This window comes from Halichoerus grypus, chromosome 12 (genome assembly GCF_964656455.1).
Source record: "Halichoerus grypus chromosome 12, mHalGry1.hap1.1, whole genome shotgun sequence".
NCBI classification, from domain to species: Eukaryota; Metazoa; Chordata; class Mammalia; order Carnivora; family Phocidae; genus Halichoerus; species Halichoerus grypus.
In genome coordinates this window covers 41548555-41575353 of record NC_135723.1, presented here as the reverse complement: position 1 = coordinate 41575353, position 26799 = coordinate 41548555, and the positions used below count along the sequence as shown (strand labels likewise).

The following is a 26799-nucleotide window of genomic DNA, read 5'->3' as shown; positions in this document are numbered from 1 at the left end:
TTCTCATCTCCAAAATAAAATTGTAAAACTGATCTCATTGAGCCGTGATATGGATTCAAGCAAATCACACACACAAAAAGCATATGGTAGATGCTCAGTAAACCTTTGTTTCTTTCCTTTTAATTTCATCCACCTCTCAATAATGTTAAGCTTCACTAGGTGGTGTCGCGGATTTGATTCTGTTAAGTTAAGAATGACTCATGGATAAAATTTTTCAGAGTGCAATGCCCAAATAAACTTGTGTATAACCCATCAGGTTGCTTATGTCATAAGAAATCTTTTTTAAGAATCCTAACCCCGAATAACTGCAAATGCCTTCTTATTTATTTCATTTATTTATTTTTCAGGGGGAAAGTGGAGAATGTGGCAAACCAGGAATAAAAGGTGACAAAGTAAGGAACATGTTTTTAAAATGTTAACAGCTGTGATCCCTTTGGGGCTGAGTTTCCTGAAGAGGAAATTCCTGGGATGCATTACCTGGCTCACACTACTGCAGTTGGGAAGTTATTGGCTCCATTTTCACATCTGTAAAACATGAAGCAGAAAACAAAGCCATACCTAACTTTAGTTAATGGAGCCCCCATATGCCTTTCCTATGGACCTTTAAGATCTTGCTTTGTGGCACCCTAACCTTTGAGGCCAGGCCTACAGAATGTTATGGCGAAAAGAATAATTTAACCCGCAAAGTCAACTCAAGCTCCAATCAGGTAAAAATGGAATTTTTGTTTTCAGATGTAAACACTGACAGCAAGCACTTTCCAAAATAGTGAAGAACTCTATGGGATAAGTTAACAAAATAATTATAAATAATGTGGCAGAACTAGGCAGAGACAGGGGTTCAAAATTTTGAAATTGCAGCAAGCCACAGGCAATTGGGTAGGTATTTACCTTTCGCTAAAAAATAAATATGAATAAAGTATTTAAACTGGAGACAACATTAAATATGTTAAGGAGTTCCTTAATGGACCAGAAATATACAGAGAGTACGTTTGAAGCCTAATGACAAAGGATCCAAAAACGTACAGAGTAAAAATAGTTTTCAGTGTATTTACGAACTATTAACAGCATGCTACCAAGATACTCAACTCTTTCCATATCTATATTTTAATTATGGGAGAGAGCTAAGGAAAAAAAAAAAAAAACAGGCAAAAGGTGAAAAGCAGAGAATAAGATAATGACACCGGCCTATGTAACTAAGCATTTTAAATAGCTTGAGATTTTGTGAAAGTGTTTAAAGTACTGTGGAGTTAAAGTCCAGGTGGATCTGAAAAATGTAGGCTTGGTAATTATCTCTGGGCAAAATGAAACTGTAGTAATGAATAGATTCTGCCTGGAGGATAATTGAAAATGGGAGACGGGCACGGACTTGAAAATACAAAAGGAGGGACACAGAAGAACAAAAATGAAAAGTTAAACAGTAACTGTGAAAACTATTTGAAATGAAAATGGCTGACGAAGAGTTAATATCATATTTCATTGACTAAGATGTCGGGGATTCTTAAATGCCCTATTATTTTCTGTGCCAAAAAAAAAGAAAAAGTGCTGCCAATTATAAACAGAAGATGCAATTGACTGTAAGACATATCTTAGTGTCAGAGATGTAAAAATCTGAAAAAAAAATGCATGTCTAGAGTCAATGAAATATAGTGTCCTTGACAGGAAGAGTTCATATAAGTTTATAAGTCAAACATACAAAGAACATGAAGAGACACAAGAGAGGGAATATAAATGGCTAATAAAAGAAAAAAAATCCAAATGTATTAGCAGTCAGATAAGTGAAATTAACATATTAAAATATTATTTCACTTGTCAAATTAGCAAACATTGAGACAATATATAATACTCAGCATTGATGCGGAGTCTGTAAGGTGAAGATGCACTCTCTCTACTCAGGGAGTAGGAATGGAAATCTGAACAAACTCTATGAAGGGAAGTTTTGCTTTTTCTTTCAATGTATGGTGTGAGCCACAAAAGAGAGTGAGAGAGCCTTGGATGTGCTCATCGTCTCTGTCTGTCATCCTCTTCCAGAACATCATCTTTAGGAGTCCATCAGAAGCAGGACATGATTTATACACAAAGATGTTCTTTATAATACTGTTTAAAAGAGTAATCATCAGAAATAATTTAAATGTCAATACTAGGGAAATAAAGTATGATAGATTCATATTCTTGAATATTATTCCATTTACTAAGAGTTTTTAATGACATGGAAAAACATTTTTGATACAATGGAAGACCAGATAAGAAGGGCACAAAGTTGTATATGCCCTTTAATCAAATTATGTATTTATTTATTTATTTTTCAAATTATTTAAAGAAATATAATTATTGCATAGGCCTAAAATGTTAATAGCAGTTGCTTCTGTGTGATTTTTTCCCTGTTTTTTTTGCTTTTTTCTATAATTGCTAAGGTATGTCTGTTATAAACAGGTTGTATTTTGGTAAGAAAAAAAGGAAAATGTGTGAGAGACTAGACTATATTATATTCTCATAAAAATAAATTTTAAAGGGTTTCCTAGTTATGGAACATATTAAAATATTTTTTCTATTAAAAGAGGGTTGAGTATAAACACTGTTTTGTCAAGTTGTGTGTCTTGATGATGGGCAAAAGAGTGATCTAGACATCGTGGAAAATCACTAAATTGTCAATTGAACTGACTTTGCCTTGTTGGAAAGAAATAATATTCCACTAAGTGTACTGCTTTCTGAAGAATCTTAAGAAATAAATTCTTTACTCTGATCAAAATTTCAATATACAGGTGAAGGACTTACATCTAAAATGGTGTTTTCATGGAGTTTACTAAAGGAAAATTTGACCTCAAGTTGGCTTATTAACTAGGATCATTTTGTTAATAATGCATCCGTTGGCTTTGCTGTTTGGATAACCTGGGAAGATTAGCCATTACTGAGAACACATTCCCTTCTTCTCACCTAAAATCATTGCATTTGAAGATGGGTATTTAGAGCAACTTACCATTAATTTTATTCCACAGGGATCCTTAGGACCACATGGACCAAAGGGACCCAGAGGACTTCAGGTAAGGAGGCTAAACCAAATCTATGTCTGATTAGATTAGATTAAAATAATAGGATTAGAATCACCTAGGAAGCTCTTAAAACCCACTGTGCCCATTTGCTCTCTCTGCCAATTCAATCAGAATGTCTAAGGATTGAAGCCAGGCATCGGTACTTTTAAGGATTCCCAGGTGATTGCAATGTGCAACCAAGTTTGGAAATCACCGCCCTAATATTTTGAGTAACTAATTCAGGCTCTCCAAAGATAGGTACCGGCAGGTGAGTTTACTTAGTAGAGGGATAAAAGTTTAAAAATTCTGGTGTAGGAAGATAGATAAATCTAAAGCAATTACAAACAAGATGTAACTATTTTTGTTTTGCTACTGTAATGTAGTTGGAAGAACTATGCATTTTATCTAAATTACAGTATTTGTATTGTTCCATCATTATAAGTACTTAATGCTCGATAACATGGAATAATTCCTTAAGGCATTTAAGTTAAGCATACTCCATTGATTTCAAAAAATAATTTAGATCAGTTTTTTTTCCCCAGCCTGGGGACTCGCCTACTCTAAAGTTTTCATGGGGGGAGGGTGTGTATATGAGGAGTTAATTTCAGTATTTCAAAAAGTCTACTGAAAATTATAACTTGACCCAAGATTTCCTAGACAGCATCTAGTTAACCATCAACTCCTTTGCTTTGGCCTAGAATTGTATTGGGGCAGGGCAGTAACTCTGGTTATCACGGGGTCATTAGAAGCTCCAACTTTCAGTTGCAAATGACTTAGATATTAAAAAAAAATTGTTGTTCATTCAAAATTTTTCACAAAGGGTGTCCAGCACAGGCATAAGGTTGGAAACACAGGCTTCGAAAGCAAACACCTTGTGAATAAATGTTTGCTCTCAGCTTAAGTACTATTTTAGAAGCTGCCTATTTGACATGAGCAATTTTATCTCATTCCATTTCTCAGTCACATGTAACCCTAACGTAAGTCCGAGATATATAGTCCGACTTCTAAACTCAGCATCTCTAGGGATCGTAATGAACGATTCATTCTTGGTTGGCCTTTTGTGTAGGGAACTAATTCTTGATTTTCACCTTGGAGCAGGGCATTAGTGGACCTCCAGGGGATCCAGGCCCGAAGGGATATCAAGGCAATAAGGTAATCATACCCTTTGATTAAAGATAGGCAGAGTGCCTTTCCCCTAGTGAGCTATAGTGATGTGTGTTTTTATTAAGCAGAAGTCAGTGGACTCTTCGAGGATGTAAATTTGGCAATACATAGCTTTATCATTTATTATTACATTATTATTATAATATTATATTATATTATTATATTATTCAAAGGCACATTATTAAATACGAGCCATTATTCAGAATCTTTGCAGTATTTCCTTCTTACTCCTGCTCTTTAGTCATTTTATGATTCACTAGAAACTGAAAAGTAGTAACAAATCACTGTATCTCCCCATATGTGATGTCAACTCAATATATAGCTTATAAAAGAAGGAAATTTGTAACTGTCATGCCAATAAAAATCAAGCTTTTAAAAATCATTACAGGGGAGTAATCTCAACCATCAGTACCGTGCTTGTAATGTTATTCCACGGATAACCAAGCAAGACAGCAGGAGGGGTTGAATAAGAGCCAAATAGAACCCAAAGATGCTATAGCTGGGATATTTAAAAGACCTGGTTATAAGGCTCTGTTTTCTAATGAAGGTGGCCATTAATTTGCTGAAAACAAGCTTTTTAGTACCTTTTAAACTCTTCTCAATGCTTAGTAAATATCATGGATATAGTAAATATCCCATAAATAGTGTCATTAGTGACTGGAGATCTGTGGGATTTGTGGTAGCAAGAACAGCAGAAGGTGCCATCCCCAATGGACCCTAGATAAAGCCAGTCCTTTAAGGGGGCTATCAAATCGAAGCTGTGGGGAGCAGTTGGGCTATGTGAGTGTTCTTTTTCCAGAGAGAGGAAAGAGAGTGACAAGTATAGTATTTTTAACGAGATAATGACAATATGTGATTTCCCAGGCCACTTTTAATTGGCAAATTAAAATAGAATGAGCTTCTTAGCGGGAGTGTGCTTAAGCCTCATCTGGGGAAACTGCCTTTTCCAGTCCTTGCCTATGATTAATTTTCTCTGGGGAAGAGAAATGTATCTCTTGAATACTGAGTAGAAGTTTTTATAAAATTGCTTTGGCTGTGGATAAGATCCTGAAGCGAGAAAAAAAATATTTTGATAGTCCACGCTTTTTTCTAGGATTCTTTGGTTACCTAAGATGATAATTTTCATATTTGTGAAAAAGAGGCTTAAAATCAGGGATCGGGGTTGGAGTTTGCAACAGTGATAGAATTATAGAATGTTTGAGCTGCCAGGGATGTTAGAGATCATACTGGCCCAAAGTTTTCATTTTGGAAAATGAGAAGTGAAATCTGGATATCACATGGCTTGCCTGAGACAGAGGCACAGTGAGACTCATCAGCTTTGGAGAGTACCCATGGAGGGCTGGGAGCAGGGCAGGTAGCTTTGGGAGATGGTTAGTGGCAGTCCATCAAAAGGTGCCATCATTTGCTCACTTCTATTCATGTCTCATACAATTACTATTTAGTTTTTTTTTTTAACATAAACTTATGTATGTATGTATATATTTATTTATTTATTTTTAAGATTTTCTTTTTATTTGAAATCCAGAGTTAGAGAGAGCACAGAGAGGGAGAGGGAGAATCAGACTCCCTGCTGAGCAGAGAGCCCAATTTGGTGCTCGATCCCAGGACCCTGAGATCATGACCTGAGCTGAAGGCAGACACTTAAAGACTGAGCCACCCAGGCACCCAACAGAAAGTTATTTAAACAAAATTTAGCTTTTAATTCCAACAGTGCATTAAGTCTTAGAATAAATATAGTTGAGTGTTTAGGGGAAGTTACAATTTTCTGAGGTAATAACATTTCATGCTTGACTTTCACATCATCCTAAGTATTTGAATACTTTTCATGAATTTTCCAAGGTCTTCTTTAAAAAAAATTTTTTTTAAATTGTGGTTAAGGGGGTACCAGGGTGGCTCAGTTGGTTAAGTGTCCAACTCTTGGTTTCAGCTCAGGTCATGATCTCAGGGTCATCAGATTGAGCCCAGTAGGGCTCCACATTCAGTGTGGAGTCTGCTTGGGATTCTTTCCTTCTGCCCCACCCCCCCTCAAATAAAATAAACAAACAAAATCTTAAAAAAAAAATTATGGTAAAGGATACATAATATAAAATTACCACTTGGGTTTTAATCACAAAATTCACTGCCAGGTGAATACACAAAGCTCATTGAATTGAAAGATGTCAATTTCTAGAAAACGTTCTGGGTTGCTGGGAGCAAATGAAGTGGGAGTGGGTTTTTCTTTTTCCTTCTAGTAATATTTCTGGTTTAAGGTCACAAATTTAGTAGTCTCTTGACTCGTACTTCAAGACTATTATTAATTTCTACCTCTCTTTGGATCTGTCAACCAGAGATGCATATTGCATTGATCATTAAAATTTTTTAAAATTTTATACATTTATTAGTATATCATCTTAAAAGCCAGGTTTCCAGGAATAATTTCATCTTGGGTCTCAGAATGTACTTCTACATCTTGAAGACTTAGTATACTCTTTTTTCCTCAATCTGGAAATAATACGTTTATAATGATATTTCTTTTCATACATTACCATTTTATTATAAAATGTTTTTAAGAAATTGCTATTGCAAATTGTGCAAAAAATTCCCTCAGACCTAGTAATTCTGTATTTTCTAATGAGCACAGGGAGGATTATTTATTTTGAAACTTCTATAATAATCGATAACATTTATTGTATATTTATTATGTACAGATATATAGTTCTAAATACTCACTTAACATAATACCACCTTTTGAGGCATGATCTAGTCTTAACCCCATGATACAGATTAGGCTACTCAAGGAAAGAGAGGTTAAGCAATGGGTTCAAGACTGTATAGTTAGTAAGGGATAGAGCCAGGATTCAAACCCAGCCAGTCTGCTCTTAACCACCATAGTATATTTATCTCCTTAGGAATATTGCTGAATTTCCTGAGTAGTTGACCTGAGATAAATGCATTTCTTTTGGACAGTATGGAAATTACATCTGTCCCCCTTCTCTTGTACTCTGGCTGGAAACAATAGTCTGTTGAGAAGTGCATTTCTATTTGGTTATAATGTTCTGAGGCCACTTCAGCCTCCCCCATATATGAAGGTCATGCAGTGACATTCATAAGAAGAACATCCCATCAGTCTCTAAAACCAATTAGCATCATAATCATACAAGGGCCTTATCCCTGGGACCAAATGGAAAATGCTATAACCCTGGAGAGAGCACGGTGCTCTATCTGAGTAAAAATTGAGTACCTAAAGAGCCCTACACCGACTTCCAAGGGTTATTGTGATGGTTCAGTTACAATCCCAACTGGTCCTAGAATGGGCCCTCTCATAACTAGAAAAAATGGCTCAAGATTGGCAGGGCTTTCAAATCACAGAGAACAAGTTACAAAATTAGTTTTGTACAAATAAACACAGTAGAATGCTGGGTGTGCCAAACCCACATTAGGTAATTTTTGCCATTTCTTGATGTCTTTCTGAGGTTATTTTGGAAGGGTGTTTCTTCTCAAATCTCATGCACATCAGCTCTTTCCAAGACCCTCTTTGTTCTCCTGGGAGGAGGGCATGCTCACTGTGGCATGAGCAGAAAATAGCTTGTTACATGGAGTATCCTAGTACAAGAGCTTTCGTGCTAGGGCCAAAGAGCACTAGGAAATAGCCCTGATACGCTTTCCCAAGTCAAAGTACCACATATTAATCCTCCAACAATTAAAAAGACCATGATATTATATTCTGTATTAACTCATCTTAATGGATGAATTACCTCACTTCTCATAACCTCTTCCATTGTTTTACTCCAGGACATTCATATATTTCCTACAGGGTTTTTCTCCCCTAAGATTTTTCTTCTTGTACTACACACAAGTGTGAGAAACTCAAAGTCCTTTTATATATGAGACTTTGTCTTAACTCACTTTTACTTCTGAGATGTAAAACAAAAACAAAAACAAAAAAAAACCCACAGAGAGATAGCACCAGTCTTGTCTAGTTTAATAAATAGATATGGTGAGGGTAAATAATCTCCAGTGAATCAAGCATTAACCCATCCATCCAAAATGGACAAAGGACCTCGTATCCATGAATAAATGGAACCTATGCTTCAAGAAGAGTGAGGGCAAATTAAATAGTTAAACCACTCCATGGTTCTGCACCACACCATGATTCTTCGACACCCTATTCCTCCTTCTCCAACTCTGTCAAGGTTTCATCTCATTTCTTGAGATTTCCAAGCACAGTATGTATTTTTCAAGTAGCTGGTATTCTTTGGAAGAAGTCAAGTAAATAAGAACTAAATGTACAAATCCTAAAGTTGAAACTTAGTAAACACCTCTACAAAACATCCTGTTTTTTTCAAAATTCCCTATGAAAAGAGGTTGATTTTAAAAAGAGGGCTGTTGTAACCTTTGTAATAGCTACTGCGAAAGCCCATGCACAGATTTTTGGTAGCTGGTAGTTTCCTGTTAGCTTCCATGCATTATACCTTTAAACATTGCTAGCCTTGTTTCAGCTATGAACCATTGGTAAGAGAATTGGACAAATATGGGCAGGTCCTTCACTGTTTAAAAAAGAAAATCCAAGGCAGAAGATCCAGTGACAATGGGTCAGGAGCACCACTGTGACATCTGAGAGAAAAAATTATTATATGCAACAAAGAAGGATTTGTTGAATGAATGGGTGGATGAGTATTTAAATGGAATGAGTTGTTGACAGTATCCTACTGTAGAGAAGTCAAACAGGCAAGAGCCTAAAAGAGTCATTTATTTTTTTGTCAACTTTGAAGTTATTGGAAATCTTTAAGGGAGCAGTTCTGATAGAGAGATTGGGGACGTGACAAAGGAGAAGGATACAATAGCCAGGAATTCTGACCGTTCTTCCAGGATATTGGGATAATAAAGGGAAACAGGACAGTGTTGACATAACCCATCAAAAGCTTCTTGTGCATTTAATAATCTAATGTGTTCTTATACTTCCACTTTAAAAAAAAAAAGATTTTATTTATTTATTTTAAAGACAGACAAGGGCAGAGGGAGAGGGAAAAACAGACTCCCCACTGAGCAGGGAGCCCGACATGGGGCTCGATCCCAGGACCCTGGGATCATGACCTGAGCCGAAGGCAGATGCTTAACAGACTGAGACACCCAGGTGCCCCTGTACTTCCACTTTTTTCTAAGAGAGGCAAGAAGACTTGGGACTCTTTTTTTTTTTTTTACAGTTTCAAATATACAACTTAGAGTCTTATGTTTTCTATAATATCACTATTGTTGCTGGAACAGAATCATCATTAACGAAGATTTAGTAGTTTTAAAAATACATTCTTGTTTTGTTCATTAAATACTTGATTCGACTCAACATTAGCTTAGCAGCTTTAGAAGGTCAACTTACTAAACGTATCTAATATTTCAGTTATGGTTTGGAAATAATTCAACACCACACATACAAACAACTATGAAGAATTTTAAACTTCTTCCTCAAACAAGCATGCTGTGTAGTTTTATTTCAGCTCTCAACACAATTCAAAAACCTAACGATCTCCTGACATCATGATGTTGCTTTCAACTGTAAAAAAAATCATGATTTGAAATAGGGTATAATTCCTTATAACTTGATGGGAAGCAAACTGGGTGAAACATACCTAGACATCAACAATTCCTAGGGTGGAATAATTAATCAAAGAGAAAAGTTTTTTAAGTTCACGGCTCTCTTAACAGAATGACTATTTTTTGCTTCACATAAAGCATTTTAAGTCAGGGTACTTGAACGTGTCAGCTTTTCCAACGGTCCCAAACCAATGATGGGCCTTCTGGTTTCCCGGGCAGCTAACAACTTTGAACAAGGTTGTGACTGCTCAGTGGATAGCGGTGTAAAGGGAAGAATCCCTTTACAATTTTAATTATAAATATCGGTTGAATGAAGATTGGAGCCAAGCTGCCAAACTATGTGAATGTTTTCTCTTCAGAGATGTCAAAGTTTAAATGTTATTTCTGTCCTGGGCTTAATTAAAGGGAAAAAATCATGAGTAATCCAGCAATTGTTGTGGAGAGGGCTTTGACCTACATGCACATCTGCCCACCAGGACTCTACATGAGCTTATTAACTCATTTGACAAGAGACAACTGATAGTGACAACTTGAAGTGGCTGCCAGGACATGTGGGATGTCAGCCAATGGTTTCAAGGCAGATGATTTTCGTTCCCAAATCTCCGATGCATATGGTTCTCAGCAGGAGGGGTAGACTGTGTGTGTGTGTGTGCATGCAAGCATGTGGGCACACGTGAGCAGAGACTGCCAAGGTAAAAACTCTGATGAATCAAGAAACCCCAAAATGCTGCTATTGTAAAGGTGCTGAGTCTAACCCACATGCCCAGTCAAGCTGGGCACTAACATGGAACTGAATCAGTTACTGCAGGGTCTTCGGAGGGATGTCAGAATTAAAAAAAAAAAAAGAAAAAAAATCCCATCAATATCCCCAATTCAAGTAAATTGCAATAGCATCGCAACAGGGAATATTAAGTTTATTCCAAGGGTAAGGCTTTTTTATTGTGGTAAAAGTCCAAGGAGTGTCGACCAGAGCTGAGATTCTTAAAAGCTCTCCTGATGGGCTGCTAAGCAGTCCTTCCTTTTAGGGATAATGACATACAATTCCTTAGATTTTATTAAATATGATGAAGTATGACTTTCCTGGTAGGTTGGCCATATGAATGTCATTTTTACGGGTTAAAATATTATCAACTTCATGTGGTTTAACCTAATAACAATCAAGAAAATGAGTTGCGTTACTAAAATCTGGTATACTACTACAATTTTCACTACATGTTCACTGATTTTTTGTTATTATGGAGTTTTTTTCTTCTTTGGAAAGCATAAATAGGTGGATTTATGGTCTTTTCTCTTACCCAAGTAGATGGTATTCAAAACAGATTGCAGTTTGGGATTTGAAATAATGATGGTTTAAAACTCAGTGCAGTTGGTTAGTAACTGATTTATATGTAGACCAAGATTATGTGATCACAGTATTGACGATTATAATTTACATTATCCTTACCACTAATTTAGTGACAACACTGATCCAGGTAGACTTAAATGCCTGAAATGACATGTGAATTGGCTTGTAAAAGTATATTTTCTTTCGGCTTGCATTTTATTTTAGAGATCCTTTGTCTTCATATGGTGGATCTTCCACAGTGGGTAGATTCTAACTATTTGACTTTTGTGTTTTCATCCTATAACAAAGATAGGAATTTAGTCTGCGATCAAGTGATTTTTGAACTCATTCAAGAAAAGAACTGAAAAGTCTCAAGAGGCAGTCTGGCACAGTGGTTAGGGCACTGGCTCTAAAACCAGACAGCTGGGGTTCAAAGCCAGCCCTATATTGTATTAGCTCTGTGATTTGGGCAAGTTACTTATCCTCCCTAGGCCTCAGTTTTCTCATTCATGTAATGGGTTAATAGTACCCTCCTCTTAAGAGTTGTTTTGAAGATTATATGAGTTAATCATAGTAAGTGCCATATGTGTTGATAATAATTAAGCAGCTAAGTATTTTGACAACGCTTTTTTATAATGTAGAAAAAGTCTAGGCTGAAATGTTTTCTAAAATAAGCCACTTATAACACTTCAATGAAACAAGAGAAATTAGGTACTAAAAATAGAGCTTGATTTAGCAAGTATTTGATAGATGTTAGTTTCCTGCCTCCCAACACTGGCTTCTTTCTCCCCTCCCCCCTAAAAAAGTACCTTTCTTGACTTTTCTCCCAAACCTTTGTCTGAAGTCATCACTGCATTGAGTTTCAGCTAAGACTGTATCTTGGCCCTACTCAAATCATTCTGCACCTATCCTTCAAATCTTATTTTAAGCAGCACAATCATCCACCATTTTCCTCCATTTTGAAAGTATGAGAATATTTGTCAGAAGACTTAAGATATTAAAGTTGATGCTATACTTATTTGGGAAGTGATAAAAAAAAGAAGTTGCTAAAATGTCTTTTCTAATGTTAAGACCCCAAAGTATGATTAAATTGTTCATAATCGTATTATTCAAGAAAAAGTAAATTTCTGCCCTCAAAAAATTCAGTCTTGGACAACCATTCATTATTTGTTATCTTAGGGCAAGGAAAGATGTTGACTTTGGTTAGAGCTGGTGCCAGGAATAAGGCATGTTGTGTTTCTCCAGCTGAACTTCCCATACAGTGTAATCTTGGGCCATCTATTGGGAATTCATTATTCCTTCAGCTGAAAAAAAAATGTTTAATTTTATCTGGGTAAGTTTGCAGGAGAAACTGTGTATAATAGGTATTTGATATCACTATGTAATTTATATATAGCTGCTCTTGGTTGAAAACCTAACTAAATCAGATGGAACTCCAAAGGAGCATTTCCAGATTCTCAACTCCCCCTAGCTAAGACCTGTTTTGTTTCCTGTTTCCTCCAGCAGCTAGCTTGGCACCTGTTCCGAAGTTGCTGCTTGGTAAATGTTTGCTGCCTGGATGGTTGAGTGAATGTTATCAATTAGCTAAGCACTGACAGTGCAAAGCTGAGCAAAGTCACATGGCATCCTCCCCACAATCTAGGGGAAGACATATTAACTAAATACAAAGTTATAATGAATACTGAGAAAAAGAAGAAAATGGTGCTATCAGTACGTCTAGGATAGGAATTTAACCTGATCAGAGAAGCATTCTCTGAAGCCGTGCTGCTTAAAGTAAGATTTGAAGGATGAATAAGGGTTGACCAGGAAAAAAGGGAGGTAAGAACATCCCATATAGATAGAATAGCATGTGCTAAGATCCTGCAGCAGAAGGGAGCCTGGCAAGTACAAGGAACTGAACAAAGGCCAATGCTGCTAGGGTGGCGAATGAAGAAGCAACTAGTTTCAGAAGGGACTGGAAAGCCCATGGGACCACACCATGCAGGGGCTCACAGGTCTTTTAAGAAGCTCTGTCTTTCCACTTGGCACAAAGGGAAGGGCCTTGAATGGTTTCACTCAGATTAAAAATAAAACTAAAATTAAGGGGTGCCTGGGTGGCTCAGTTGTTTAAGCGTCTGCCTTCATCTCAGGCATGATCTCAAGGTCCTGGGATCAAACTCCATGTCGGGCTCTATCTAACGGTCCTGGGATTGAGGTCCACGTCGGGCTCCCTGCTCAGGAGGGGAGCCTGCTTCTCCCTCTCCCCACTGCTCGGGCTCTCTCTCTTGCGATCTCTCTCTCTCTCTCAAATAAATAAATAAAATCTTTAAAAAAATTTTTTTTAAATAAAATCAAACTAAAATTAAAAGATTGCGCTGGCGGCAGTGGGGGAATAAATTAAAGTGTGCTACAATGGATGTGTGTACGGTAATAAAGACTTTGTTGTTGTCTAAACAAGAGGTGATATTAATTTGAGGTAGACTGAAGAGGCATAGTAGAGGAATAAAGAGGTAGATGGATTTGAAAGAGATTTAGAAGACATATGGAAAAGCGGTGGCGATGCATTACACATGGTGGGTAAGGGAGTGAGAGGTGTCAAGAATGACTCCTTCTTCTGTCTTGACTCATGGAGGGATTGTGGTGCTCTTCCCTGAAACAGAGAATGCTGGAAGATGATCAGGTCTGTGAGGGGGAGAGTAGGAGTTTGTCTTTGGAGATGATGAGTTCCTTTTGAAATTCTCTTTCCTGACTTCTATCACACTATTTTTGGGAGTTCCCATTTCTTTTTCTCAGCCACTGCCTTCCTTAACTCCCCACAAGACATTTGTGTGTTCTTCTACTCCCACCCCACTTAATTGTTGGTACTCTCCATGGTTCTGACCTAAGCCTCTGGCCTCCTCAAACACTGTTCAATACAGTAGCCACATGTGATTACTGAGCCCTTGAAATGTGGCTAGTCTAAATGGAGATGTGCTATAATTGTTAAATACACATAGGATTTCAAAGACATGTGTTAAATAATAAATAAAATCATTAATAAGATTTTTATATTATATATTGAAATGATAATATTTTAGATATATTGAGTTAAGTAAAATATGTTATTACTTTCTTAATGTGGCTACTAGAAAATTTAAAATTACATATGTGGCTCATTGTATATTTCTAGTGGATGGTGCTGCTCTAGACAGTGACTCTATTGTTGCCTTATTCTTGTCCACTTGAGCCCACAGAGCTGCTTATTGTCCCCAGAAATTTTCACATCATTTTATGCTTCATACTCTTTCCTTTTCCTGAACTTTTGTTCCTCTTCTTTTCTACCAGATTAGATATGATTTCTACTTTTTTTGTTCAGAGCAAATATCTCCTCTACTATACGAAACTTTTCCAGTTCCTTAAGGTAGAATCAAACATTTCTGCATCTGAGTCTTACATCCTCTCTTAATACCTTTATTATAGCTAATTCACATGCTTGTATTTTCTTTTATATTCATTTATCTCTCCAGACAGATTGTAAGTGTCTACAAAGTGCAGGTGTAATCTGGTTTATGTCTATAATTATGTAACTGGGTACTCAGTGCCAGGGTGGTGCTCAATGAAAGTCTGGTGAATAACAATTGAATCTACACATATTAAACAGCTATCATGTGACTACTTGTGACTTAGATGTTTTATAGACAATATCTTGCATCCTCTCAGCAGCCCTGCAAGGTAGATATAATTATCCTCATTTTGCATATGGGGATCTTGCAAAAGCTCAAACTGTTAGTAAATTATAGAGCCAGGATTCAACTAGATTGAATGAAAAAAAGCCATTTTCTTTTTCTGATTCTGTGCATGCTGAAAAATGGATTAAAAAGTGGTGATTACATCCCACATCATAAAATAGGGAAAAAAATACCCATTCCCTAAGATTATTAGAAGATTAAGTGACATAATGTATATAAAGTATCGGGGCAGTGCTTGGAAATACTAGGTTTTATTAGACATTGGTTTCCTTCAATGTTGAGACCCATAGCATAGGCATCCTTAATTTCTGAGGAAATGGTGGTTTTCCTAACTTCCTCAATGTCCCTACCTATTCTTATACTCATTTGGAGGTCATGAGAAACAGACCCCCCCAGGGCCATCCACTTTAACTCAGTCCTCTTTGGATATGCCTCTGATGGTTAAAGAAAGTGAAGTAGAGAAATAACAAGTAGCACTAGGGCCATTCAACCTCTCTCTGTGTGCTTTTGCTTCCTGGTGAATGTTGGGGTAGGAATAATGGGCTATGTGGCCTTGGTGAACTTCCAAAAAATCATTGTGAGTAGAGTGCTGATTCTTCTCTTCCTGTTCTGTCTTACACAGTGATGGTATGTTACAATCAAGACCATTTCCTTTACCATCTGGGGAATCTTTGTAGGAAAGGGAAAAGAGAAATATGAATGGGATAAACATTAATTGTAGGCCAATGTGATCTGTAGGCCTTATGTTGAGATGCTAAGCTCCTTAGAAATAAATTTAAACAACTGAAAGGTAAAGATATGTTATTACTGAGCTGTGCTGAGGTAAGGGAAAGTGATCCCTCTATAACCTTCAGATCCCTGTACCTTCTCTAAAAAGGCAGTATTGAGAAATTGCTCAGTGACTATTGGTGCTTGACCAAAGCTAAAGGAAGCTCATGGATTTAAGGGTAAGACAGTTGCTTCGGAAGCTCATGGGTTTGAGAGCAAGACAATTGCTTCTCCTATTGATTTTCCTGATTCACATATTTCAAGTTAACAAGAGAACCAATTCCTTGTCCTCATTTAGAGGAAACCTTCTTACCAACCTGTGCTCTTGTTTGTTTTAGATCAAACATACAAAAAAGTACAAGTAGGGCAGAGCTTCCACTACTTAAAAAACTCGAGGTGCCTGGGTGGCTCAGTCATTAAGCGTCTGCCTTCGGCTCAGGTCATGATCCCAGGGTCCTGGGATCGAGCCCCGCATCGGGCTCCCTGCTCCGCGGGAAGCCTGCTTCTCCCTCTCCCACTCTTCCTGCTAGTGTTCCCTCTCTCGCTGTGTCTCTCTGTCAAATAAATAAATAAAATCTTAAAAAAAAAAACAAAACTCAAATTCTCCTTCAAATATATACTATGTATATATAACATAACATAATATTTAAAAGCCTTCTGATCCATTACAGAACTAAATAATATAAAAGGGGCAGGGAATGAATAGAATAAGGAACTTAGGGTCTTATGTTATTATTATTTTAATGGTGTGTTTTATCTCTTAAGCTAGTCCTTTGAGGTTAGGGACAATGTCATAAACTTCTCTGTATTTACTTCATTACTGCCCACAGAGTAAGTGCTTGGTGTTCCTTTGCCGAGCGATGGAAACCGTCACCCACACGCAGTATAACTGACAAGATTGTGGCACAGAAAGTTGTAAGGAAAAGTTTCTTGGAAGTGAAAATTTGGAATCTAAATTAAGAAACTGAATATTCTCTAGCACTTAAACTTTGAGATCAAGAAAACAGCTTCACATCTGGGAGAACCTTTATGTCTGATATTATTTGTGGAGAAATCCTGTGGCCAAGAACACGTGACAGATAAGAAGGGCAATTATCTGGCTACTCCAGAAAATTTAATATACATAGAAAAATAAGTACAACTTTGAATTTTAAAGGGAAAATTCAAGTTGATTTATCTGCCATATTGACTTATACTTAAAAGAATGAACTGAAGTTACCTTTAGATCCAATCCACTCAAATGCCAAGGCATCCTAAACTCTCACAATTAACTGATTTTGAGACAGGTTTTCTTTGTTATGATTTTAGGGAGCTGATTTGACTCTGACCCTTCTTCTTGTTCCCTCTTTCCCCCTTTGCAATTGATCAAAGTCCACAGACTTCGTTAAAGTAATGCCCCTACCATATCAATAGGACATTACTTTCATTACTAAGAGTCCTCTTCAAAATCACAAGCCTCCAGGGAAAATTGAGCTTTAACTTTGGTGAAAATTCTTTTGTTCCACTCAATCTGGAGAAGGTTTGTCTCAACTTCTTGTCCCATTTTACTGTTGATTAATACAAGGATGAAGAGAAGAGAGAAATCTATAAGTTGGATGAAATTTTAAATACCAAGGATTCATTAACTCAAACATGAGAGTATTCAGAAATCTTCCTTCACATAAATTAGAGGTATGTGTGTACATAAAGAACTAGAAGGAAATGCACCAGAAATTAGTAGTAGGTTTATCCGAGGCGCGATTATTGCTAATTGAAAATTTTCTCTATGTGCATGCTTTTCAATATGTGGCAAATTTTCTATAATGAAGATACATTATTTTGGTAAACAGAAAAAAAAAAAAGAAATCAATAGCCACTCTCCTTTCCCCTACCTACATGCCGCATGACTGGAAATTTGAGAAACCTGCAGAGCCGTGTACCTTCGGGTGATAGTGAGGTGTGAGTTTGGGCAGGCCACATAACCTCTTTGGGACTCTGGTTCCTCACCTGTGAAATGTAGAAATTTGAGTGCCTCAGTCTCATTTAGTTCTGTGATGCTTGAATTCTAGGATGGGCCTGCCACATAGCGGACTATTAACTGAAAATGCTTCTGGCTTCTAGTAACGGACATTTTGATTAATTGTGGCTTGCACCATAAGAATTCTTGTGTTCAGTAAACTGAAGGTTTGAAGGTAGGTAGCTCAATGAGGTTTTGTTTGATCAAGTTCAGTGAGGTTTTCCAGGAGCTAGGGCACTTCAAAATATTTTTCTGTATCATCCTCTTCAATGGTTGGCATTCATCTGAGAGACTGTTACCTCGTGGTTACAAGATAGCTATCATATCTCCAACTAGGAAAGAAGAGGCAGAGGCAAAAGCTTTCTCTTTGCACCTAATAACATCCCCATATCTCATTTGTTGGAACTGAGCCAAAGGGCCAACCAGTGGCAAAGAGATTCTAGACTTGCATTGAACCAATTCATCCTACAGCCCTGAGTGTAAAGAATAGCTTTTCATTGACATGAGCCGTTCAAAGTTCTAACAGCAGGGAAGGAAAGAGGAGAGGGAATGGTTATTGGGTAGGAAACAAATGCGTCTGTCAGAAGCACAGAATAAAGATTTGTTGAGCAAACAAGTGAGGGCTGCAGGATCCGAAAAACTTTTGTTTTTGTGGGCCTCTTTTTCCATAAAACAACGTTAAAAATTATATATTACAACTGAGTTGGCATAAAGACAAATTTAATCCAGACTGGATACATTGTTATATATTCATTATTATTATTTTTTATTCTGATTTTAAACATTAACATGGAAACATTTTCATGGACCCTAGATATTGTGCCTGCTACGTCCAGTGGTTAATTCAACCCCGGATGTATGTTGTCCTTCCAGCTGGATTGTAAACACTTTGAGGGCGGTGACTATGTCCTAGATTTCACTGTTGCCCTCAAAGCTCCTACTGCATCACTCTACATCTAAGAGCTGTTCAATAAATACTGTTGAGTTGACCTAAGGCATAACTGTTTCTTCCTCCAGGGTGAACCAGGTCCCCCTGGTCCTTATGGTCCTCCAGGAGCCCCTGGTATTGGACAGCAAGGAAGTAAGGTAACAATTCTTGTCTTTTTCCTCATTGATGAGTACTGAATTTATTGCAGGGGCTGGGGAAGCTGTGATGTGAACTCTGCTCAGCTTTGCCCTCTAGACACAAGGAGGCTGCCTGTAGAAGGTACTTACAGTCTGGGTGGGTGCTTGGACACTGGGGCAGTTACCACAAGAATAATCAATGTATCTTTATTTGATGGAAATGAAAAATATTTCTTGCCTCCAATTGCCAAACTTTTGTCAATGTACATCTAGTTCTGTTGAGTTTTCATGGAATTTAAATGTTAACATGCAAAAATGATATTGGGATGTGAAACATCTTAACATATAAACTATCACCTGTTCACATTAAAGAAGCAGAGAGGGGCAGAAACCAGAAGGACCATAACACTGAATAGGTAAGTGTTGATAGAAAGGTTTGTAGGGAACTAGAAAGTACTGCAACACCCAACACCCTGGAGTGCTCTGCATCATGCAGGATGTCATGGAACAGAAGTGCTTATTTTAAATGGCTTTTCTATGTCATTGGGACAATAAGACTTTGGTGCAGGACTAAACAAAACAGGCAATTCTGGTGTCATCAAGTATCACCACGGATGGAATTGAAACAATAAGCATACTGAGACTCCAGGGAAGGTGGAGTTTGTATTGGCAGAGTGATTGGACAAAGATTCTGAAGGAGATGAAGGGTGAAACAGAACTGAAAGGAGAGGTAAAATGGAACAGAGTGGGGACAAGGAGAGGGTGGCCTTCCAGGATGGTGGTGAGAGGGGCAGGGAACGGCACAAGCATTGTTAGCTTGGTCCTCTCAATAACCCAAATGAATTGAATGCAGTCCAGCCTGCCAATTGCTACACACACAATAGCTTCTGAAAGCTAAAAGTGGTGTATTGCACTTACACAAGAAGGGATGATGAGCATTTTAGAGTAATTTGTTCACTGAAATTTAAGCCATTTCTCCTCCTCCAGAATTTTTTTTTTATCTTTATGAATGTGAAAAGCTTGACTATTTTGGAATATATCTTTGTTGAAATCTCCAGAGTATCTTGTGCTATGTTTATTCTTTATTTAAAAACTCAAACTTTCACTTGATTATTTCTTTCTCTTAGGGGGAAAGAGGTCAGGAAGGAAGAACAGGGGCACCAGGACCGATTGGCATTGGGGAGCCAGGCCAGCCAGTAAGTAGCAAGAAACTCTAGATGGAATAAAAAGGACAAATATAGTTCTTATGTGCCCTTTGTGGTTAGACTAAATGGCTAAACTAAGCCCATGTTGCATCTTTTGGGATAAAAAAGACAATAAATATGCAAGGGCCAGATCCAAGTGTTATTTTTTATAACACTTGAAATAGAGCCCCCCACCCCCCCACCACATGATATGTACAACTGGCTCTCTCTTACTGAAATCTCTTACAAGATTAATCAGCTTGTCCAAGAAGGAAAGAGATCTCATGTGTCAAAATCTCCTAGGAGATAGGAGAACTGGATTCAGGCCTAAGGACTTTCCTGGAACCATGAGAAAATCATTGAGAATAAGGATGTTGCTCATTACCTAGCTTATGAGTATACGCTAAAGCTAGGACAGATGAAGGCAGACAGGTAATACCTGTGTTATTTGCAGCTTCTAGCTTATGTAGCTTTAAAGTTTACTATTTTTGCAGAAGAAAAAAAAAGTGTCTCTATCAAAAGAGATCTGGAGAAGAAATGAATAAAACATGATTATCCTAGTATAGAAATGCTCTTAACTTTTCAAGTAATCATTATTCTCCCAGAAAAGAACAGTAAGTTACTTACTGAGATACATATAAAAATAACTGGGTTGGATCAGAAGAATTAATATTGTTAAAATGTCCATACTACCTGAAACGATCTACAGATTCTATGCAATTCCTATCAAAATTCCAATGGCATTTTTCATGGAAACAGAACAAACAACCTTAAAATTTGTATGGAACCATAAAAGATCCTGAATAGCCAAAGCAATCTTGAGAAAGAAGAACAAAGGTGAGGCGTCACACTTTCTGATTTCTAAATATATTACAAAGCTATAGTAATCAAAACAGTATTGTATAGGCATAAAAACAGACACATAGACCAATGGAACAGAATAGAGAGCCCAGAAATAAACTCACACGTATATGGTCAATTAATTTACAACAAAGGAGCCAAGTATATATAACAGGGAAAAGACAGTCTTACTTTAATAAATGGTGTTGGGTAGGTGTGCCTGGGTAGCTCAGTCATTAAACGTCTGCCTTTGGCTCAGGTCATGATCCCAGGGTCCTGCAATCGAGCCCCACGTCGGGTTCCCTGCTCCACGGGGAGCCTGCTTCTCCCTCTCCCTTTGCCTCTCCCCCTGCTTGTGCTCTCTCTCGCTATCTCTGTCACTATCTGTCTCTCTCTATCAAATAAATAAATAAAATCTTTAAAAAAAATGATGTTGAGTAAATTGGACCACTATCTTATACCATACACAAAAATTAATTCAAAATGGATTTGAGTCTTGAATGTAAGACCTGAAACCATAAAACTCCTAGAAGAAAACATAAGCAGTAAGCTCCTTGACATAGGTCTTAGCAATGATGTTTTGAGTACCCAAAGTAAAAGGAACAAAAGCAAAAATAAGCAAGTTGGGACTACATCAAACTAAAAAGCTTCTGCACATCAAAGGAAACCATCAACAAAATACAAAGGCAATCTACTGAATGGGAGAAAATATTTTCAAATCATATATCTGATAATATCTAAAATATATAAAGAAGTCATACAACTCAATAATAACAAAAAACAGACAGAAGACTCGAATAGATATCTTTGCAAAGAAGATGTACAGATGGCCAGGTGGTACATGAAAAGATTCGCAGCATCACCAATTACCAGGGAAATGAAAATGAAAATCAAAATGAGGTATCACTTCACACCTGCTAGAATGGCTATTATCAAAAATACAAGAATAACAAGTGTTGAGGATGTGAAGAGAAGGAAACCCTCATGCACTGTTGGTGGAAATGTAATTTGGCATAGGCACTGTGGAAAACAATGTGGAGTTTCCTCCAAAAACTAAAACTACAACTACTATATGATCCAGCCGTTCCACTTCTGCGTATTTATTCAAAGAAAATAAAAACACTAACTCGAAAAGATATATGCACCCCCATGGTCAATGCTATTTATAATAGCCAATGTAGGGAAACAGACTAAATGTTCACTGACTGATAAGCGGATAAAGAAATTTATATATATATATATATATATATATATATATATATATATATATAATGGATTACTATTGGATATATGTATCGATATATATAATGGATTACTATTCAGTCATAAAAAAGAATGAAGTCTTGTCATTTGCAACAACATGGATGGACTCTGAAAACATTATACTGACTGAAATAAGTCAGAGAAAGGCAAATACCATATGATCTCTCTTATATGTGGAACCTTAAAAACAAAACAAAACAAAAACCAAACCAATCCCATAGATACAAAGAACAGACAAAATCAATTTTATTTCTATATTCTAGTAACAGACACATAGAAATAAAAATTTAAAATATAATAGCATTTATAGCCATTAAAAAATAGAAATACTTGGGTAAAAATCTACTAAGACATGTGTAGGACTTGTATCCTGAAAACTACAAAACACCAATGAAAGAAATAAAAGAATATTTAATAAATTGAGAGACACACCATGTTCATGGATTGAAGACTTGATTTCATAAAGCTGTCAATCTGCTTAAATTGATATAAGGTTTAATGCAAGTCTTTTTAAATATTCCAGTGAGATGTTTTTATAGATATGGACAAGATTATTTTAAAATTTGTATGGGAAGTCAAAGGAACTAGAATAGTTAAAAACAATTTGCAAAAAGAAGAATAAAGTTGAAGAAAGGGTTTTATTCACATCACTATAGTAATCAAGATTGTGCAGTTCTGGTAGATCATAGAGACATGATCAGTGGAATAGAATAGAGGATCCAGATACAGACCCACACACTGATTTTTTGATAAAGGTGCAAAAACAATTCAATGGAGGAAGGATAACTTTTTCAACAAATGGTGCTGAATCAATTGGATATCCATATACCAAAAACTGAACCTCAAGTAAGTTTCACACACCCCTTATAAAAAATTAACTCAAAATGGCTCATAGACTTAAATGTGAAATGTAAAACTATAAAACTTTTGAATAAAACATAAGAGAAAATCTTTGGTACTATAGCTTGGTGGAAATTTCTTAGACATGTTACCAAAAACATGATCCAAAAAATAAAAAAATTGATTAGTTGGACTCCTGGAAAGTGGAAAATGTTTATTCCATGACTCCATTAAAAGGATGAAAAGACAAGCTACTGACCAATAAAAAGTATTTGCAAACCACATATCTGATGAAGGATTTATATTGAGATTGTATAAATAGCTCTCAAAACTCAATATTAAAAAAATCTAATTAGAAAGCATATATGTATCAGAATACATGCATGTCTTTTTATACACGCATGTGTGTATACGTATATCTACATGTATATATGCTTATTGAACTTTAAAAAAAAAGATTTTGTTTATTTGAGAGAGAGAGAGCGGTGGGGGAGAGGCAGAGGGATAAGCAGACTCACGGCTGAGTGCTGAGCCCAATGGGGGGCCAATGCAGCCGATGGGGGGCTTGATGTGGCCCATGAGGGGCTGGATCCCAGGACCTGAGATTATGACCTGAGCCATCAGACACTTAACCAACTAAGCCACCCAGATGCCCCTGATTATTGAACTTTTAACATGTGTTCTTAGCTAACAAGCTTGAAATGTCATCAGTATCAGCACCTGACCCTAAAAATAATACACTGACCGTAGACTTTTTTTTTTTTTTGAGAGAGAGAGAGCACATGCATGGGGGTGGTGGGGTGCAGAGGGAGAGAGAGAATCTTAAGCATGCTCTATGCCCAGCACAGAGCCTAGCTTTATGAGCTTTATCTCAGCTCTAATTCTCTCCTTATTTTCCATTGAGTGAGCCAAAATCCTTGCTTCTGGTTCTCTAGCTTAGATTTTTCTAGACATATTTCCACCACACAACCACACTCTTCCACCCAGGACAGACACAGCATCAGCTTCTTTGTGTACCACCCCAGCGTTCCTCTCTCTTTTTGTTTTGGAGCCCTGTGATTTCCCTTACTTAGACATAGGAATCTGCTGTTCCTATTTATTCCTTACTTATTTATTTTTGGACCTCCTTTAAAATTCATGTTAAAGAAAAATTTGTATTACTTGGCTTTTTGTTTGTAGCTAGAGAGTTTTCATAATACTGCCAGAACATGAAGTTCTTTTTTGTTTGCTTTCCAAGCCACAATTACACAAATCAGAGTGACATTGTGACATCTGTGGTTTAATTGGGAACTGAAATCATAACAAAGGTGGGGTGGATTGCAAATAATGTATGAAAGTTTTGCACCAAACTGTCCTAATAAAAACCCAATGTTGTGAGTTTTTTAATTACTTAGAAGTAACATAAAGACTTACCTTGGGACTGAAAAAGGTTCTGCTGAAAGTCCTTTATGTTTGTTTCTTTGTCTGAATGATTTCAAGTGGTTTCAGGGTTTTTTGTTTTGTTTTGTTTTTGTACAAGGATATTCAGAGCACTATTAGTAAAAAATACCCCCTGAAGTAGAACTGTAAATACTTTGGAGTTAAAAATTACATAGATGGTACTGTTTGAATATTATGGGAAATTTTTATTATTATTTAGCATATTTATTTTTAATGCTTACAATGTATGGCAAAACCACTTTTATTGATTATCCACACTAGTGAGATTAAGAAAAGTAACAAGTAATAAGATAATGGACAATCACATTTTATCTCATTAATGTCTCAAATAAAGCATTTCACTGATCAGACTGTTAACTGATAATTAGATTCCTCCACTTTTTTTTTTTTAATTAGAGGCATTCATGAGAAGTCAAATAAATATGCCATAATTATGATTGGTTCTCATGGCTTTTGAAAAGGACACCGTGAGTTTTTTATAGAAGCATTTCTGTCTTTTAAAAATAATCCATCGGTACTGTTGTGATAAAGTACAGTTCATCTACCCCAAGTACCTGCTCTTTCTCATCTTCCATTCGGTTTAGCTGGAAAATATGAGAATGTACTTTTGATGTGGAATATTATTCCAACAGTGTGTAGTAATTAAACCTTGAATCACTGCTTTTTTTAATGCCTTTAAGTGAGTACTCACGAGTATTAGTTCTTGGCTCTCAGCAGCTTGAAACACATGGCTCCTCAAAACCACCATTGTTTTCACTCTCACCTTGGCTGGCGGACTCTAGAAATGCAGGGATGGAAGAAGGGTTCGGTGTTTATGCTCTGCAGCAGTCCTCTCTCTGTATTGTCATATTGCCTACTGTAAACCCTTCACTCTGAAGCTACCCTGTTCATAAACATGCCCTGAAAGGACATTCTTCGCAATCACAAGATTCAAGTAAAATAATTTTGATAGTGATAGCAGATATTTATTGCGTGCTCAGTATATAAGAACATTACGTCTCTCTGATCTAACCTTTATATTAACTCCTGTGGTTGAGGTAGGTACTATTGTTACCACCATTATGGTGAAGATGCTGAACTTTAGAGAGATTAAATTCTTTGCTGGAGATCCTGCTGCTAACACACAACAGAGCTGGGACTTGAACCCTGGTCCATATGACACCATAATATGCTTTCAATTATCATGAAAGACTGTAAGCTCTATGAGACAAGAGAGCAGGTCTATCTGCTGTTCCTAGAACTTAGCACGGGGCCTTGCACCCACCAGACATTTGCTGAATGAATGGGAAAAAAAAAATTGAGTGAACTGGAAAAAGACTTCTTTGCATTTAATGTAAATTGTGTTATTTTCATTTGTTTTATCATTGGGAAAGAGGAATAATTTGTCAATTTTTTTTTGTTAAATTACATGATGTTAACTAGGCACTTGCCTTTTTAGTTTGCAATCTAGTTTTCATGCTTATATTTATTTTTCCCCTAGTTAATCTCTCTAACATTAGAGCAAGCTGTCATGGATATTAGTGCTTTGATTAAGGTCTTGGGTTGTTAAAAGCTAGGTTTCCCATCAGCATAGCAATTTAAATGGAATTAAATATTAGCTTTTTCCTTTAATTAAAGCCTTTATGAAATTGGTGATGCATAAATACTGAAGAAGACTGTCTTTTAAAATATATAATATTTAGGGAAAGGCAAAAAAAATTTGACATGAGATACAATTAGCTTTCTTGTTTACAGTTCCATAACTATGATTGGTCACTGATTAGCAAATGCTGCATCCTACGTCTGCTACCAGGCTTCAGGAGAAAGCGCCTCTCATATTACCCCGGATTATTGCGTATCGAGCCCCCAGATCGTTTAGAGTGTCTGCAGTGTGCTGGCTTTGGAGTTTCTGGGCAACTCAGTCGACTTTATATCATCTTAGGTTCACTTCCCTGCCAAGCAAGCCCTAATTATCTTTTTAGATCGCTTAGAGGGAAAAGCTCCAGTTTGTGCTTCTAAGATCCTTGTTAGTTCCTTTTTTACTTTGTGACCTTCTGGCCAAGAATAAAGAGAGGGAGAATTTGTAGCCTTTTAAAAATTCCTACTTCAAGTGAATATCTTGCTGTTGCCTTTTATTTTTTCAATTAGTATGTTTCCTGCCAGCCCACTTCAAAGCCTGAGATTGTGTTGTTTTTCTTTCCTTCTGTGAGAAGTTTGCACCTCCCTGAGTGCCCTTCTGAGCAATAGTTACCTGGACTTCTTAATTTGAATCACTGAGATCGAAAACCGTGCCTCACCTGAATGTGATGCTATCAGGATTCCCATTTGCACATAAACGTCCAGTGGATTCAAGCAGTCCTTGAAAGAATTCAAGTTTGAATCCAAATGTATCAGGATAGAAATTAAAACACGTGTAAACAGAATTCAATGCTTTAAAGCCGCTGGGCAGTGATTTCTTCACAGAGCTCCCCTGATACTTTTCAATTATTTAATTACTCTGCAACTTTCTCCAGACCACACAGTCCTAGATTTTTACACTTTCCTCATAGGATTTATTTCCTAATCCTTATTCTGAAGCACCACTTAATTTCCATTTTCCTCTAATTTGAGGACAGCAGAAAAGAACATCTTCCGC

General features: G+C 36.8%; 1 protein-coding gene and 1 long non-coding RNA gene across 2 annotated transcripts in view; one reads left to right on the top strand and one right to left on the bottom strand.

Annotated features, from left to right (window-relative positions):
* The window catches only part of COL28A1 (collagen type XXVIII alpha 1 chain), a 158376-nt gene that overhangs the window by 24725 nt on the left and 106852 nt on the right, over positions 1-26799 (top strand). The window contains exons 9-13 of the mRNA XM_036064440.2: positions 348-392; positions 2994-3038; positions 4125-4178; positions 18571-18639; positions 19746-19814. Coding sequence (XP_035920333.2) covers positions 348-392; positions 2994-3038; positions 4125-4178; positions 18571-18639; positions 19746-19814 — 282 coding nt within the window. The remainder of the gene's footprint in view (positions 1-347; positions 393-2993; positions 3039-4124; positions 4179-18570; positions 18640-19745; positions 19815-26799) is intronic.
* LOC118518024 (uncharacterized) lies at positions 356-26584 on the bottom strand. Its single transcript, XR_004908413.2, has 3 exons — positions 26462-26584; positions 24877-24963; positions 356-525 (listed from the first exon to the last, which is right to left on the bottom strand). It is a non-coding gene; the product is annotated as an uncharacterized LOC118518024 (long non-coding RNA).